Below are 16,113 nucleotides of genomic sequence, written 5' to 3' on the forward strand. Positions count from 1 at the left end.
CCCCCAAACTTCGGTTGCCTAGCAACGACCTGCTGAGTAACTGGAGCAGTTTCAAGTTCCCCCACTTTGCCTCATAACTGCTAAAAAGTAAAAAACAAAATGGAGGGAAACTGGATGAAACATTCAGGGTCACACCGCCAGTCTGTAGTTCAGATATTTAAAACAGAAAACTTATCAATAATTATCAACATCGACTGATATGAAAAACTTATACTGTGATAAGTTTCTCTAGACTTTATTACTAGATAATCTTTTTTTTTTTTTTTACCACAATCCCCTTACTTGAAAATATTATTTTATAATAATGACATCAAATTGAATTTAATTCCTACGGTTCTTATGGTTTATCACAGCAGAGTTTGGCTCCTTTTGTCAGAAACTTTTCCATTTTTAGCTCGCTATGCTAACTTGACCAGCAAAGCAACTTGATGAGTTTCACTGGCAGCCAATCAGAAAATGGCCAACAAAAATAACAGCTAAATCACTTATATTAACTTATAGTTGTTGTTTTTTTAAATGATTGAATAACAGAAATCAAAAATCATGATGAAAAAATGTATGGGATTCAATCGTTTTTAAGCAACCTTTGGCGCCCCCTTGTGTTTCCGTTTAAACCTGTTTGAAGCCGATCTGTGATGACCTGCAGGAAAGGTCCATGCCGTGGACGAACAGGGCAGAACGAGCCCGCTGCTGAGCGAGGACGGCGCCATCAGGAAGCTCTTCTACCTGGACAAGAGAGGCGTGCTGGTGGTCGTCACGGACACCCTGATGCTGTCGCAGTACACACTGAGACCAGAAGGGGGCGCTCACGAGTCCATGAAGGTCCGCTTTGACCGTAGCTTCCTAGAGTTGGATGTCTGACTGGGCAGTAAATGTCTCATCTTCATTTTAATAAATAAATAACCAGGTTATGTTTAATGTAACAGGCAGAGTTGGGTACTAACCAGTACTTGTAAAATGTACGTTTAAAAGTATTTTCACTATGCTGTACTTTTTACTTTTACTTGAGTCATTTCATTATAAAGTATTTTTTCTCCTTCTTGAGTAAAATTTCTGCATTTTCTGCCCACTGAATGAACAACAAACATGTTTTAACTAAAAATCCACCAGACACAGACACACACACCTGCAGTTTCAGTTAAAGTTTCATACATTTTGTATTAAAAGAAACTGATTTGGAAGAATTTTATTTTGGCCAATTTTGTTTTTTTTGTTGTTGTTTATATGAATTTCCCCTTAAAATACCAAAATTTCCATTTAACTTTATATTTTGATATAATATTTTTGAAGATGTAATTTTTTAATATGACATGATTGATAATTTGATCAGTTACTCAGTTCTGGAGTGAACCTTTTACTCCTGTGTCAGTCGTTTCAGTTGAGTAAAAACACGGTGAAGTTGTGCTGCTCCGACTTTGTTTGGTTTCTGTCTGCAGGTGAAGCTGAGCAGCACAGCCGGGCAGAACGTCGACATCATCTGGACCGAGAACAGCCTCCTGGTCACAGCGACAGGAGAACCGGTCGTCAAGTCAGTTTCTACCCGCCGCTCCTCTGCAGGCCAGCATAATCCAGTGATTTTAATCTGTTGGATTATTTTCCTTTAAACGTGTCAGAGTTTGGGACCTGGAGAGAGACGAGAACTACGTTCTATCTCTGGACGAAACTCTGGGCTTTAAGAAGGGAGAGATGATCAACTGTGTTTCCTACTGCGCAGCCAAAGGTAAGTTCATTTACAGGCTCAGAATATGGAAAAAGAAAAGAAAATCTGGAAAATATGTTCTTTATCCGTCCAGTAGTCGCAGCGTTTCTGCTACCATTATCCAGCAACACCTACACTGCAAAAAATACTAAATCTTACTGAGTATTTTTATCTAGTTTCTACTGCGAATAAGACAATTTTCTTATAAGTAACTTTTCAGCGAGATGTTGACCTTTTGTAACTTCGTCACTCAATCCCTGGTAACAGTGGGTGGGTGACTGTTGTTAACTGGAAACATGCAGACCCGACCCGGTGGGCCGGTCTGTTGGCCTAAGTATCGTCTGATCACCGATTTCCCAAACTTAAAGAAACTGGCGCTGATAAATCGGTGCACCTTTAGTGATTATCGTTAACGGGACCGGCTGAGGGGCCGGTCTGTCCGTCAGTGGCTCATTTTCAGGATTGAGCGGCAGTAGATAAGATCGGGTTTGAGATGTAAGTATCGGCTGATCTTAAGGAAATCGAACGCAACCGAAAAAAACCCGCTCCCTCCTCCAAGTCATTATTTCAGCATGTGTTACTGCTGTTGAGCAGCTCTGAATAATCTGCTTTCTTTAATAAAAATGTGAACTATGCAGAGATCCTGGCAGCTGGAACCTCCAAAGGCCGCATAGCGATGTGGAAGACGGCGACACAGCCGATGAGCAGCAGCAGCTACAGAGCCGACGCTAAAGCCCTGTGGAAGCTGCAGACTCCCACTGAGATCCACGGAAACGTCACCCAGCTGCAGGTACCGTCAGTCTGAGCTCATCATTTAAACAAACGGTTTTATACCAAAACCTCATCGCGTGTGTGTGTGTGTGTGTGTGTGTGTGTGTGTGTGTGACGTCAGTGGGGCTCCAATCAGAACCTGCTGGCCGCCAACAACTCCAGAACGGTTCTGATCCTCAGTGAGCATGTGATGTCGGCGCACTTCGGCCAGCAGGTGGCAGCAGTGCAGCTCGCCCCGACTCAGCTCAGCATCACGAACTTCAGCAGCGGAGAGACGCTTCCTCTGCAGTGCGACATGCACATCAGAGGAGTGTGCGTTAGCAAGGTGAAACCAAACAAGACAGCTGGACTCTGCTTGGTTCTGCTCTGACAGAAATGAAACTGACTTCCCTGTTCCCCCAGCAGGACTCTGTGACGGTCTGGAACGGGAAACACATCTCCGTCTATGAGCTCTCAGGCACGGCTCTGCATGTTACAGGTATTCACCCTTTGCGACTACGTCACTAAGGGTGCGTTCACACTGCAGCATGAAGTGACCCAATTCCGATTTTTTTAACGTAAAGCGACCTATATCCGATCTTTTCATGGCAGTGTGAACAACACAGGTCAGATTCTTTTTCGATTGTGACCCATATCCGATACGTATCCGATTCAAATTCGACCATAACGTCCAGGCCGCATTCATCCGAACTGAATGTCACTGATTCTCAACAAATCTCATTATTCTGCTCCTGATACGAGCAGGAAGGAAGAAAAACAACAAATATGACGGATTATATGAGGATTAAGTTGTTAATTTGCTGCTCCGGCCGGACAACAACTTCAAATATATAAGCTAAGCTCCACCGTTAGCCTCCATGTTTACTTCCGCAAACACTGAGCTCTTCTTCTTATGGCGGTTGGCAGAACGCTGACGCTATGGCGCCCTCTACTGCGCATGCGGGGCACTTCAGGTCGTTTGCCCGTTCACACAGCAGAACACATACAGGAAGCATTTACTGGCAGTGTGAACGGACCCAGCAAAAAAAATCGGAATTGCCAAAAAATCGGAATTGAGTCACTTCAGGCTGCAGTGTGAATTCACCCTAAATCACTCCAGGCGCCATGACGGATGTCGGAAGTGAAGGACAGAGCGACGGAAATGGTTTTCCCCAAATAGTTTTTGCCAGCTTATTCATGGCTTCTAATTGTTCGAGTCGAGTTAATTTGTCTGTGAACGTAACTCACCTGGTTGAAGTTCATAGACGGCGGGATTTACAAAAGTTGGAGACGGCTAGCTTAGAAACCGACCCGTACCTCCTCCCTCCTGACCCGTTTATCAAATTATTTAATTTTTATACCCTTATGTCATGAACACCGTTCGCCTTTACACCGGAAGCAGCATTAAAAGACGAGATGCTAACCAGTTTTCCCCATACATGCTAGGCTACGTGACGGTGCGGCACTGTCTCCATGGTTACCAACGGTTAGACGCGTACCTTCCCCATAATGCGATCTTTGACTGCATATTTGTAGTCATAATTAGTTATAAAGTATATGAACATTAATCTTACTGCTTTATTATTTCACCGAGGGCTGCCAGTCGTTGTGGTTGACGGCTTGTGTCCTGCAGCCGACCGCGCAGCGTCCTGTAAACATTTTAGCGCGAAATCATCTGAATAAAAGCGACATCAGGTTAGATATGTGTTTTGTGACAGGAGTGCGTCGGTTGTTTAGACTTCCGTCACGGCGGAGCGGGTGGAGTTTGGGGAGCGTGACGTCACGTCAATAATACGTCAATAATACGTCACTATAAACTTCCTGAACGCTTGTGAAATTACGACGGAGCTTAAGGGTCATGCTAAGAAAATAAAAAATTAAATAAGAATAAAGTCGAAATAATACGAGAATAATGTCATAATATGACTTTATTGTCATACTTTCTTTTTACTTTATTCTCGTAATACTATGACTTTATTCTTGTATTATTATGACTTTATTGTGCGATTTTATTCTCATAATCTGACTTTTTTCTCTTTTTTTAAATGATTTTAATCTCGTAATATTATGATTTATGGAAGGTCCAAAGAGCCACAGGGTGCAGATATAATATATATATAATATAAAATCCATGAAGGTTTGTGGATGAAACGTGACAAAATGTGAATAATTCAGGTAGTTTAACCTGTTTTCCTTACATCCATTGCAGGATCTTTTCCTTGTGATTCCCACATTGTTGCTGTTCATGACGAGAACCTTTACACGGTGGAACCAAGCAGAGTCCAGATCCGAACACCTCAGGTACGTTGCTGCCTGCTGTAGCCGCATCCTGCCGTCTGAAGCTCAGACCCGGTTTAACCGTTTCTGCTGCTGTTCCCCCCCTCAGGGGACAGTGAAGCAGCTGCTGACCTTCTCCCGGGCCGAGGGAAACCCCGTGCTGCTGGACGTGTGCCAGTTGTACCTGGCAGTAGGAACGGACACGGCGCACATCAGAGTTTACGACCTCTCCAGACGGTAACTAACGCATCAGAGTTTCAAAATAAAGTCGTAATATTATGAGAACTCCAAAACAAAAGATCAGTCTGACAACTGTGGTAAAATGAGGAATGTTGAGCATCTTGTGAAGTTATACTCTGGTATTTGGTTTACAGATAAAGAAATACTTAATCTATTAACATCAGATTGTTATCAGCTGCAGGCTGTGTGATGTTATTTATGATAATCTGATGTAAATCTGTGTACTATGACTTTATTCTCAAAATATATCTTATTTATAACTAGTTGTATTTTCTTAATATTACGACTTTTTTCAGATTTTTTTCTAATGTATGACGAGAATATTATTCTCTTAACATCTTGACATTACTGTGACTTTATTCTGGTGACATTATACCTTTATTCTAGCATTACTATGAGTTTATTCTCATAGAATATTCTCATATTGTTCTCATATTATGAGAATAGTATGAGAATAAACTCATAATATTCAGACTTTATTCTCGTATGGATTTATTCTTGTAATAAGTATTTTTCCTCATGCTGGCCCTAATCCTCCGTCGCACCTGAACGCTGTTTTGTGTTTTTGCGATGTTTTCTCTTGCAGAGACGCCAAAGCTCACTGCGGCGCTAAGAATTTGTCCGACCACATCAGCGGCCTCGGCGCCCTGAGGTCCGTCAAATGCAACGCCAGCGGCAGCCAAGTTAGCCTGCTAGCCTCCCAGGTGACGCGGCGCGGTTCAGTCACACTTTTTAAATCAAAGAAACATCCTCTTTGTTCTTTAAGCTGAATTTAGTCCGATCTGTTCGTCAGGTTAACGGACGACCCGATCATAAAGTATATTTCTACGACATTGAGATGGACACCGTGACGCACTTTGACTTCTTCACCGGCAGACCGTCCTCTGGCGTCTCTGCGCCTGATGAAAGCGATAAGTAAGGACATTATTCTTATTGCTCATGTATCAAACTCATGGCCTGCGGGCCAAATCCGGCCCGCTGTTGCGACTTCTGTGGCCCTGTAGGCTCTGCAACCTGCGGCTCTTAATAATTTTATTAAAAAATGCTTTGTGTTTTTTAAAATGTAAAAGTAATTTAAAAAAAATACTAGCTGATTTCACGTAATATACGAAAAGCATTTCCACAGAAAATAACAAGAATGTTTTTTAAACTTTTTTGTCTTTTGCTTGCAAAGTATGCATTTTTTAAAAATAAATTTCTGTTAAATGTTACATTCCACTTAAAAATTGTCATGTTTTATTGGTGTCTGGAAAACGAGCCGTTTCAAAAACCAAATGAGCCGTTAGTGAGCCGTTACCTAGCAACCCAAGCTGAGCTGCAGCACATTTGGTCAGCTGGTTTTCCCGCTGTATGCGCTGCACAATAGCTGCTAAAGCAGACAAAACACTTTGTCTGTTCCAGCATCCAGAAACCACTTGCTGCATTCTTCTTGGTTATGCAGGATTCTCCACTTCTGCTTTTCAAAGATGTGTGATTGAATAATTGCACATCTGTTTGCAGCCATTTTCACGTGTGAGAGTAAATGTTCAGTTGGGGCCAGCAGCAACTTATTTAGATTTAAAGTGACAGACGCCCTAAAACAACTCGATGGTTCAACTGAGCAGACTATAATCTCATTTTCTAAGATGATTTTGTGTAAAAAATATAATAGAAATGTTTTGTATAGACCACAGACCTATAATAACCCGTTCAAGGAACCTCTAAATATTGTTCAACTTTATAGAAGTTCTGTAGTATTATATACATCTTATTGACATTTTCTGTCATTTCAGGCAAAAGTTTCAGGAAAATGAAATCAGTGGCCGTTTTCCTGTGTCCCACTACTGGGATGAGAACGAACCTCGACTCTTTGTCTGCGAGACGGCGCCGATCGGCTCGGAGAAATCAGCCAACGCTTTCTCAGATTTGGTAGACGACACGCTGCGGTGATCGCCTGTAGCCGTTTTGGCGTTGTTGGCAGGATTCCTGACGCTGTGACGGTTTCTCTCTCAGGAGGACGTGTCAGTGGTGACGCTCTTCTGTACGCAGGAACACGGACTCCTGCTCCAGGACTGCTTCTCCAGGCCTCCAGGCCTTCAGGCCCTCCTCGCCCTGGATGTGCCATACTACTACTTCACCTGCAAGGTGAGCTCACTCACTCTCTTTGTTAGTGTGTTTGAATTATGGGGCAACTTCTAGCGAAAATAATATCAGAAATGTTCTGGTTGTATGTTTGTATTGGGGCCAAACTTAGATATAATTTTTTAAATTACAAGAATAAAGTCGTAATATTTGCACAATAAAGACACAATATTACCAGAGGAAAGTCGTAAAAGTACAATAAAATATCAGTTTTATGGAGGAGTCAGGATCTGATGTGACCAGCTTGTCTGATTATTTCTTTGAAATAGATTCAGTGGTTTGCAGAATCGTTTCAGTCCTGCTGCTGATGTGTAAAAGATGAACTCTGACACCAAAGTATAACTTTACGAAACATTACTGAAAGGTATTTTTCCACAACCTACGTAAGACGAACCACAGACAACTTATGTGAGTTTTTACCAAGACGCAGCGGCCCGCTCCAGCGAGCTGCCCACCGCGCGTCCCGATGACGTCCAGTTAGAGCTCGACTTTAGTTTCAGAGGAGGGAGGGAGAGACGGAAGAGACGAGATATCAGCAAGTTCTACACACACCAGGTCGTCTTTTCCCTTGGGAGCGATTTCTCCTTAGTGCGGAGGGCTGCTATCAGTGTGAGAAAGTCTTCAACACAGCAGTCTGAAGTTTTAACACAGACAGCAAGAGGCCATCACTTCTAAATGAAAATCACAATAATCTATAGCAATATAAGACTTCTACGGTAGGATCAATAATCTACACACATGTAAGAATGATAACTACACATAATATTTCCAACAATGACTTGTTTCAATGTTTAGTTAGTTATATTATTACGACTTTATTCTGTTAGTATTGCAACTTTGTTCTGGTAATATTATGACTTTTGTGGTATTATTTCTAATTTATTCTCGTATTACTTCAACGCTATTCTCATACGACTTTATTCTCGTAAAACTTTTTGCTCGCAATATTATAACTTTATTCACATTTTATTATGACTTTATTCTGGTAACATTATGATTTTATGCTCTCGTAACTTTTTTCTCACACTATTACAATTTTGTTCCTGTGATTAAATTTTTTTCTTGGCCCTAATACTCTGTCATAATCTGTGGGGTTTAATTATGAGCGTATTAATTGTTTTTTATGATTATTCTCATGTGAAAATGTGTGTGTGTGTGTTCTAACACACCCCAGCTGTTATTTCGGGGAGACGGTGTGTTTCTTCCAGAAGTAAGTTTGTCTTTCAGCAGCTGTGATTGTGTCTCATCATCGTTCCCGTAGATCAGCACTAAAATCTGATTACCGTAATTTCCGCACTATAAGGCGCACTAAAAACCTTAAATTTCCTCAAAAGCCGACAGTGCGCCTTATAATCCGGTGCTCCTTRTATATGGACCAATATTGAGCCACAGCAGGTCTAGCAGCTACGGTAAGCAGCCACCGACTTCATTTTCGCCCGTAGAAGAAGAAGCGTGTGGTGCATGCTGGGATAGTTGTCAGAACCTGGTTTGTTAATAAAGTTTGACCGACCTGTCTACCTACCGACCTGATAATCAGGTCGACTGCAGGTCATTTTGCACCATATTCCCCACCAACATGCTGTGCGCGAACAAAGAAGGGTGACCATCGTCCGGCCACGTCGCGGAAGGTTCTCCTCGCCAATCCGAGTCGGACTGTTTTGTTGACATTCCCTTTAGTGCAGCTCCATCTAGTGGATGCGTAACGTAACTCCAGCCTCTACTGTAGAGTCTATTCTATGCGCCTTTTAATGCGGTGCACTTTATAAATGAAAAAAGTTTTAAAATAGGCCGTTCATTGAAGGTGCGCTTTATAGTGCGGAAAATACGGTACATCACAAACACCTGCAATGGTTGAATTTATTGAGGGTTTTCTAACTAAATTCACACGGGATCAGATTTAGTCAGGCCTGCTGACGTTTGGCCAAACGTCTCTTTCCGAGTTAAACCATGACCAAAGTGTTTCCACCAGAAAGTCGAGCTAAAACCTGGAGCCTTCGGCACGTCTTATTATTATTATTTTTTTTTTCTGTTTTTACTTCTTATTGACTGGAGTGAATAAATAAATAACAGAAGAGGATTATAGACGCTGGAAAAAAAGTACTTTTTTCTCAGAATTTGTAAATTTTTCTCAGTGCTTCCAAATCTTCTTCTTCTTCTGTAATAAATAAATACAAACGTCTGAAACCAAAGAAAGCTACACAAAAATATCAGACTTTGGGGGGGGCTGGGGGGGGGAGGACGTGTGTGTGTGTGTGTCTTTTTATTTGGCGCTCGTAAATATTTGATTCAGCTGGATATTTTTGACCCTGATAATCCTCAATAAATCCAGATCTGCTCAGAAATCCTTCTGCTGTATCGTCATCCCACCTTGAAACTTCAGGTAAATCGGTATGTAAACGTCTGGACTCAGTTGTTGCCCCGTTGTTTGCTCCCACCTGATCCCCGTTATTATTACCCCTTGTTTTAGGGCCGCACAATAAATCAATGATGATATATATTGTGATAGACCCATGATCAATATCAGTAGATAATTACATCTGGTAGAATATCCAACGTATAGAAAATTCTAGGTTGGTGGAATTAACTCACTCCGCACTTTGGTTGCCTAGCAACAAGCTGCTTGGTAAGTTGCAGTTTCAAGCTCCCCCCCACCCCACAACTTCGGTTACCTAGCAACACGCTGCTGAGTCACTGGGGCAGGAGGCAGTTTCAAGTTCCCCCACCAAACCTCATAACTACTTAAAAGTAATAAACGTTGAGTTTTTAAAAAGTAAAAATTGTATGAAAACTGGATAAAACGGGAACGGTCACAACACAAGTTTGAGTATTTCAGATATTTAAAAGGAAAAAAACAATAATTACACTGCAAAAACCTGAAATCTTACTCACTACACTTGAAATAAGATGAAACTAAGTGAATAATTGCTTAATATAGAGCTAGTATAGAATATAAAACTAGTTCCACTGGAAAATGTTTTCTCTTATAACAAGAGATTTTATCTTGTTATAAATTAAATCATCTGCCAGTGGAACTAGAACTTTTTCATCGATATTAAGAAATTATTGACTTAAAACAAGCTCCTGTATTTTCTGAAAAGTTCCTTGTAAGTCAGTTTTGTCTTATTTTGAGTGTATTATTTGCACTAGAAGCTAAACCAACAATACTCTCAGATTTTCTGTTTTTACAGTGTATTGATGTCGACTGATATGAATCAATTATATTGGTTTTTAGCCATATCGTCCAGCCCTTCCATGTTTTGACTTTATATTTATAAAATATCGATGTAACTTTCCAAGAGCTCATCTAGCCACCTGGTCCTCTGATCCCAGCCAGGTGAGCAGAACCCAGAGGTGTCTCCACCGGATCAGCCAATCAGAGCGGCTCCTGCTTCGCCCCCCCTCATGGCGTCCAGGCGACCTCTCAGAGACTTCGTGGGCCTGGAGAAGTGTGAGAAGGGAACGCGGGACGCCATGTTGAACTTCAGCTTCTACCTGAGCGTGGGCGACATGGACGAAGCCTTCAAGTCCATCAAGCTCATCAAAAGGTATGGCGCTCGGTTAAAGGGGCGGCGCTCCGTAAATAGAGGCGTACTGGGTGGGGGGTGTTTGTTGGTACTGGGCCCTGGAGCTGACCGCAGTTCATCCTCGGCTGCAGGAGTGATGGGGTGCTGATTTCTGGCTGCGTTCACACTGCAGCCTGAAGTGACCCAATTCAGATTTTTTTTTGTGAAATCTGATTTTATTTATTTTTTGCTGTGGCCGTTCTCTCTTCCAAATAAATGCGACCTGTATGTGTTCTCCAGTGCGAACGGGGAAACGACCTGAAAGTCTCCCACATGCGCAGTAGAGGGCGCAATAACAGCGTTGTCAGTGCTTATGGAGGTAAACATGGATGCTAACGGTTAGCACAGCTTTCACATTTAAAGTTGTTGTCCAACTGGACCACATTAACAACTTAATCCTCATTATAGTTCCGCCGCGTTTCTGTTTTTCTTCCCGCTCGTGTGTCAGGACGTAGAATAGAGACATCTGTTGAGTATCAGTGACGGATGAATGCGTCCTGGACGTTTGGTCACATTTGAATCGGATAGGTATCGGATATCCAAGTGGCCTGGGTCGCACTCGAAAAGAATCCGACCTGTGCTGTCCAGACCGTCATGAAAAGATCAGATACAGGAAAAACACCTGAGTCAGTTTGGGCTGCAGTGTTTTTCAAGCTGCGGCCTCCAGAGGGCGCTAAGGGGCCTCAGAAGGTCGACAGGCTTTTGGCTGAATACAGGAAGTGTTTTCAAATGAAGAGTGAACCTGATCCTGTTTTTATGGCTGAGAAAATATTAAATATTTTTTCAGTTTTCGTCAAATAATAAGCAAACTGGACGGCTTTTATTTAACAAGAAAAAAGCATTTGAAGTTCTGGATATATGATCTGATTACTTTAGTTGCAACATTTTGGTGATATTAGTTTGTAAAAGGCCAACATTTTTTGTTGGCCTGTGACTTTTCCTGTCACGATAAATTGTCCCAGAAATTATTGCCATAAACAATAATATTGTTGTTTTGCGACCACTTTCAGGTAATATAATGGTAATAATAATATAATAATCCAGGAACACATTCTCAAAAATCAATTAACTTTAAATTCTAATGAATGTTTAACACTGGAACTGTAAGACATAAATATCCAAAATAAGCAAACAAAACAACATAAACATTAAATAAAATGAATTATAAAGTCTGTAAATAAAATTATCCAGCTAAAAAAAGATTTAGTTGAGACCAAAACGCAGAAAACTTTATCATCCAGTTTTTAGTGGAAAGAGAAAAATGATAAATTACAGAGTTTGTTTTAAAATATTCTGAATAATTAATTTATTGTTTATGGTAACAGAAACTGATCTGGTGACTTGAAGGGTTTTAAAAAGCAGACTTTATCGCAGAACGTTTTGAATCATTTTAGAGGAGAAGGAACTCCTCGGTGTGTGTCCAGCGTTCCTGAACACTCCCAGCCGGATCGGTCGGAACGCCGGACTCTCTTCCATTCATCCAGACATTACTAATCAAACCCGCTCTCTCTCTCTCTCTCCTCCGTGTATGTGTGTGTGTGCTTGTATGTCGTCATAGGAAAAAGTCTTCATCTCTTTGGTCCTGCAGAGAATTTGTGATTCATTCAGAATTTTGTGCTTCTGTCAGTTTCTCACGTACAAACGCTGCGCGAAGGGAAGTGGCATAAAAGCAAACACATTATTCAGCGGTCCGGATGTCCCAGCCGTTTTTAATAGGCCCGATGACAGCTTTACTAAGCGCAGCAGCAGAGGCTATTTATAAGAATGCCTGTTTTTAAAACGTATTTATTAAATACAGGTATTGTGTATGATTCCCACATATCTACACCCACTGGACGGCATTTCCTGCAGAAATAACGCGGCTCTTCTGGGACCGACTGTGAGCTAACAAAGGTTCTCATGGAGGCTGGATGCTCTTCAGGGTCAGACGAAATACTGACTGCAGACAGCAGAGACAGTTTGTCTGCAGTTCAGTCGAGCTTTATTTTGTTTAATCTCTGTTAAATATTTCAGATCATCAAAAAAACCAAAAACAAATCAGATTTTTTGAAGCACTTCAATGTGAAATAAATTGGAGCTGAAACAATTAATCGTGAAAGAATCGATTTTTGAATTGATTAATCGTTAACTGGAGTATAGAGTCTCTAAAAAGGTCGTTTGCTGGGAGAATAACACACTCAGAGCTGTAATTAAACCAAAACTGGACAAAAATATAAAGATTTTGGCAGTTAAGGTAGAAAAAATCCTTCCTTGTTTGTAAATCTGTTCTACCCAGAAAATTTAGTCAGAAAACCCGCGGGAAACCAGAAGATTTTAAAGTTTTTACTGTAGAACTACAACCTGTAGAGATGCCGTTTTAATTGGAATGGAAAGATGTGACTTTTATTTGTTAACCTTTTTAATATTTATGGTAAATATTTACACCTCTAAACATCTGCAACAAAAAACTAATTTCTAGTTTTTTTTATCTTCAAATCTATAATGGCCTTTACAGAATCATTTAAATCAAGTTTAAACAGTAAAACCATTCAAACTGATCTGAAATCATTGAGCTCCAGTTTAATTTTGACATTATAATTTACATGTTCTATAATACTCTTAAATATTGTATTTATATCTGGTTTTCTGCAAGATTAGATGAAGCTCTTGGGGGAAAAAATATTCAGAACATGAAGAGAGGAAATGGAAAATGTCTTCATCCCCTTCAAAATAAGAGCATAAATATAAACGTCTAACAAATTGATTAATTCTCAACAATCAATAACCAAAATTTCAACACAGATGTCAAACTTTAATCAACTGAAAGTTTGTAAAACAGCCGAGTAAATTATCGCTTTAGAATTTATCTGGAAAAACGAATTTGAGGGAAACTTGGTGTACTAAATGTTTTCAAAGTTAGCAAAAGCGTTAAGCTTAAAACTAGCTTAGCGTATTAGCGAAAGGTGTGCCCACCGCTGACATCATGTCTGCTCCAAACTTTACCTCCAACACTATTAACTTGTGTTAAACACATCAGTAGTAACAACAGCAGCCATTATGTTTATATATTCAGAAATATATTTTTTTATTAAATTTACAATGATATTTTGTTGATGTGCCCCTTTTCTTGCTGCCCTGGTGGATTCAGACACACTTTAGTATCCCACCTCTAATGATAGCACTATCCTAGTCTCTTAATTTAAGGTATACAGAATGTACCTCAAGCAAGCAGAATTTAATAAGGAAAGCATCAGAACAAGTAAATGTAATTATTTACCGTCAATTTTTTATCTGTTTAAAAAAACTGAAAAAAAAATCCAAATAATTTTACATGAAACTGTTTATATTTTTGCTTCCACCGATTAGATCTACTCTGGTTTTGTGCGTAATGAGACCAAAATATTTACTGTAAGCCTGTAGCTTAGTTAGCATGCAACCTAGTTAGCCTGTAGCCAACTTACCAATATGCTAATAACATTAGCATGTATTTAAATTTTTATGCACTTTCAGTGATGGAGACAATATGAGGTAATGTGGTGTTATTCCCAATTCATAATTATGTAAGGGACCATTCACTAAGTGCGATTAAACAAAACAAAATCAGGTCAAGTTCCAGCTTGATCTTTTAATAAAGATGTCGTATGGAAGACAGTTCATGTCCAAACTCAATGTTGGCAACCAGTAAGCTCACCTTAGGGTGCTTATATAGGACTTCATACAGTATAAATGTATGTTTTGGCTGCTTCGTGGTATTTTGGATAAATATGTGCTTTAAGCAGCAAAAATAATTCTGTTATATTCAAAGGAAAAACTTTGTAAAGCTGCAAAAACAAGTTTGTCCACAGAAATGCACCTTGTCTTTAGAGTCCCGTTACAGACAAGCAGCCAAGATATAATAGGAGCTTTTCAGAGCTCAGTGTCGTCGCTTCAGTCCATTTCCCCGCCTGGCTTCGCTCAGCATGGCGACTCTACGTACTCGTTGTCCAGCCGCGGATGAAAAGCTGAGGCCAGCGGGGGACGGAAGATTATGAGCCGCGGAGCGAGGCAGTCGTCCCACCGGTGTAAAATGTTCCAGATGAGCATGGCGGCGGCCATGGTGGCCAGCAGGCAGGCTGCGATGTTCACGTAGCAGGAGTAGGACAGGTGTGTGTAGGGCCCAATCCGGTAGAACGTGACCAGTCCGATCACCAGCACAAAACCTGGAGACAAAACAGGGACGATATCAGCTTAAAATGCACAAATACAGCACTCTGCAACAAATGGGACCCATTGTGAAGCTCTAAATTAGCCATGCATGATTTACTTTTTTTTTACTTCCAGGTCCGATATTTGAGGTTTAGTAACAGCCGACCTGACTCAAAAAACAGCTGGACTGACTTAAAGCTACGACTGAAAAATATATCACCATATAAGTGTTTTATATTGCTAATTATTTATTAGGTTTTTGTCTTTTATATTTGAAATACTTTCAAACTGATGGCGTAACATTTCCTGTTTTATCCGGTTTTCTCTCCACGTTGTTTTTAAATTTTTAGCATTTATGAGGCAAAGCTTGAAACTGCTCCAGTTACCCAGCAGTTTGTTGCTAGGCAACCAAAGAACGAGCGAGTTGATACCACCACCTAGCTTAAAGGCTAACATCTTTCCTCTACAGCTCACATCAAGGCATCAATAGCTTAACAGTCTTGGTCAAATATGTAGAAACAACTTTAATTTGTTCAGTCAGATGAATTATTTTGCCTTTTTGGAAGAAAATGGTTTCGATAAAAATAGAAAAAACAGATCATAAACCCAAATATTTGCTGCCACAGTTTCTCAAAATTACTGAATTAATTTTTAAGAAACTTGATGACTATAGTGAGAATTATGAGTTGGTAAATGATCGTCAGATGTGTGGAAAATATGGCAACAGCAGTCGATGAGAACCAACACTGTGCTGGTCTGTTTGCTGATTTATTTTAAGTGTTTCATAATAATCCACCATTTTTCCAGGAAAAATGCTCAAACAAACCCAAGACCAAACAAAAAACTTTAATCCAAACAAAGCAATCTGAATGTTTCCTGTTCTGTGACCGTGGCTTTATTTATTTCTGTTTATTGAATATTTGGGGGAAAATAAACAGACACGCGTCCCTTTGCTTGTGTTTTACCAGAGTTGCAGCGCCGTGTGGGGTCTTTGAGTCAGAAAATCTGTTTCCTCTTGGGAAGAACTCCTGAGATCTCCGGATTAGACTCCTCAAAAGCACAAAAATATCAGGCCAGAGGAAAAACTTTCAGAAAGGCCTTTGAAATGTTTCATCTGATGATTTCCTCAGTTCCACAGAGTTTAACTCACGCAACCAGGAAGCTAGAAAGACCAGGCCAGACCAGACCAGACCAGACCAGACCAGACCAGGCCAAGCCAGACCAGACCAGACCAGACCAGACCAGACCAGGCCAGGCCAGGCCAGGCCAAGCCAAGCCAGACCAGACCAGACCAGGCCA

General features: G+C 40.6%; 2 protein-coding genes across 3 annotated transcripts in view; one reads left to right on the forward strand and one right to left on the reverse strand.

Moving 5' to 3' along the window:
* ift140 (intraflagellar transport 140 homolog (Chlamydomonas)) overlaps window positions 1-16,113 on the forward strand; it is a 42,703-nt gene that overhangs the window by 8,997 nt on the left and 17,593 nt on the right. For both annotated transcript variants that reach the window (XM_008436366.2, XM_017310939.1), the window contains exons 6-18: window positions 647-822; window positions 1,437-1,528; window positions 1,614-1,720; window positions 2,338-2,489; window positions 2,592-2,795; window positions 2,876-2,948; window positions 4,659-4,750; window positions 4,836-4,963; window positions 5,553-5,670; window positions 5,760-5,881; window positions 6,739-6,874; window positions 6,959-7,090; window positions 10,418-10,632. In XM_008436366.2, the coding sequence (XP_008434588.1) occupies window positions 647-822; window positions 1,437-1,528; window positions 1,614-1,720; window positions 2,338-2,489; window positions 2,592-2,795; window positions 2,876-2,948; window positions 4,659-4,750; window positions 4,836-4,963; window positions 5,553-5,670; window positions 5,760-5,881; window positions 6,739-6,874; window positions 6,959-7,090; window positions 10,418-10,632 (1,747 nt within the window). The remainder of the gene's footprint in view (window positions 1-646; window positions 823-1,436; window positions 1,529-1,613; window positions 1,721-2,337; window positions 2,490-2,591; window positions 2,796-2,875; window positions 2,949-4,658; window positions 4,751-4,835; window positions 4,964-5,552; window positions 5,671-5,759; window positions 5,882-6,738; window positions 6,875-6,958; window positions 7,091-10,417; window positions 10,633-16,113) is intronic.
* tmem204 (transmembrane protein 204) overlaps window positions 14,124-16,113 on the reverse strand; it is an 11,962-nt gene continuing 9,972 nt past the window's right edge. Inside the window, exon 3 of the mRNA XM_008436364.2 lies at window positions 14,124-14,828. Coding sequence (XP_008434586.1) covers window positions 14,584-14,828 — 245 coding nt within the window. The 3' untranslated portion in view covers window positions 14,124-14,583. The remainder of the gene's footprint in view (window positions 14,829-16,113) is intronic.

Source organism: Poecilia reticulata, linkage group LG19, assembly GCF_000633615.1.
Source record: "Poecilia reticulata strain Guanapo linkage group LG19, Guppy_female_1.0+MT, whole genome shotgun sequence".
NCBI classification, from domain to species: domain Eukaryota; kingdom Metazoa; phylum Chordata; class Actinopteri; order Cyprinodontiformes; family Poeciliidae; genus Poecilia; species Poecilia reticulata.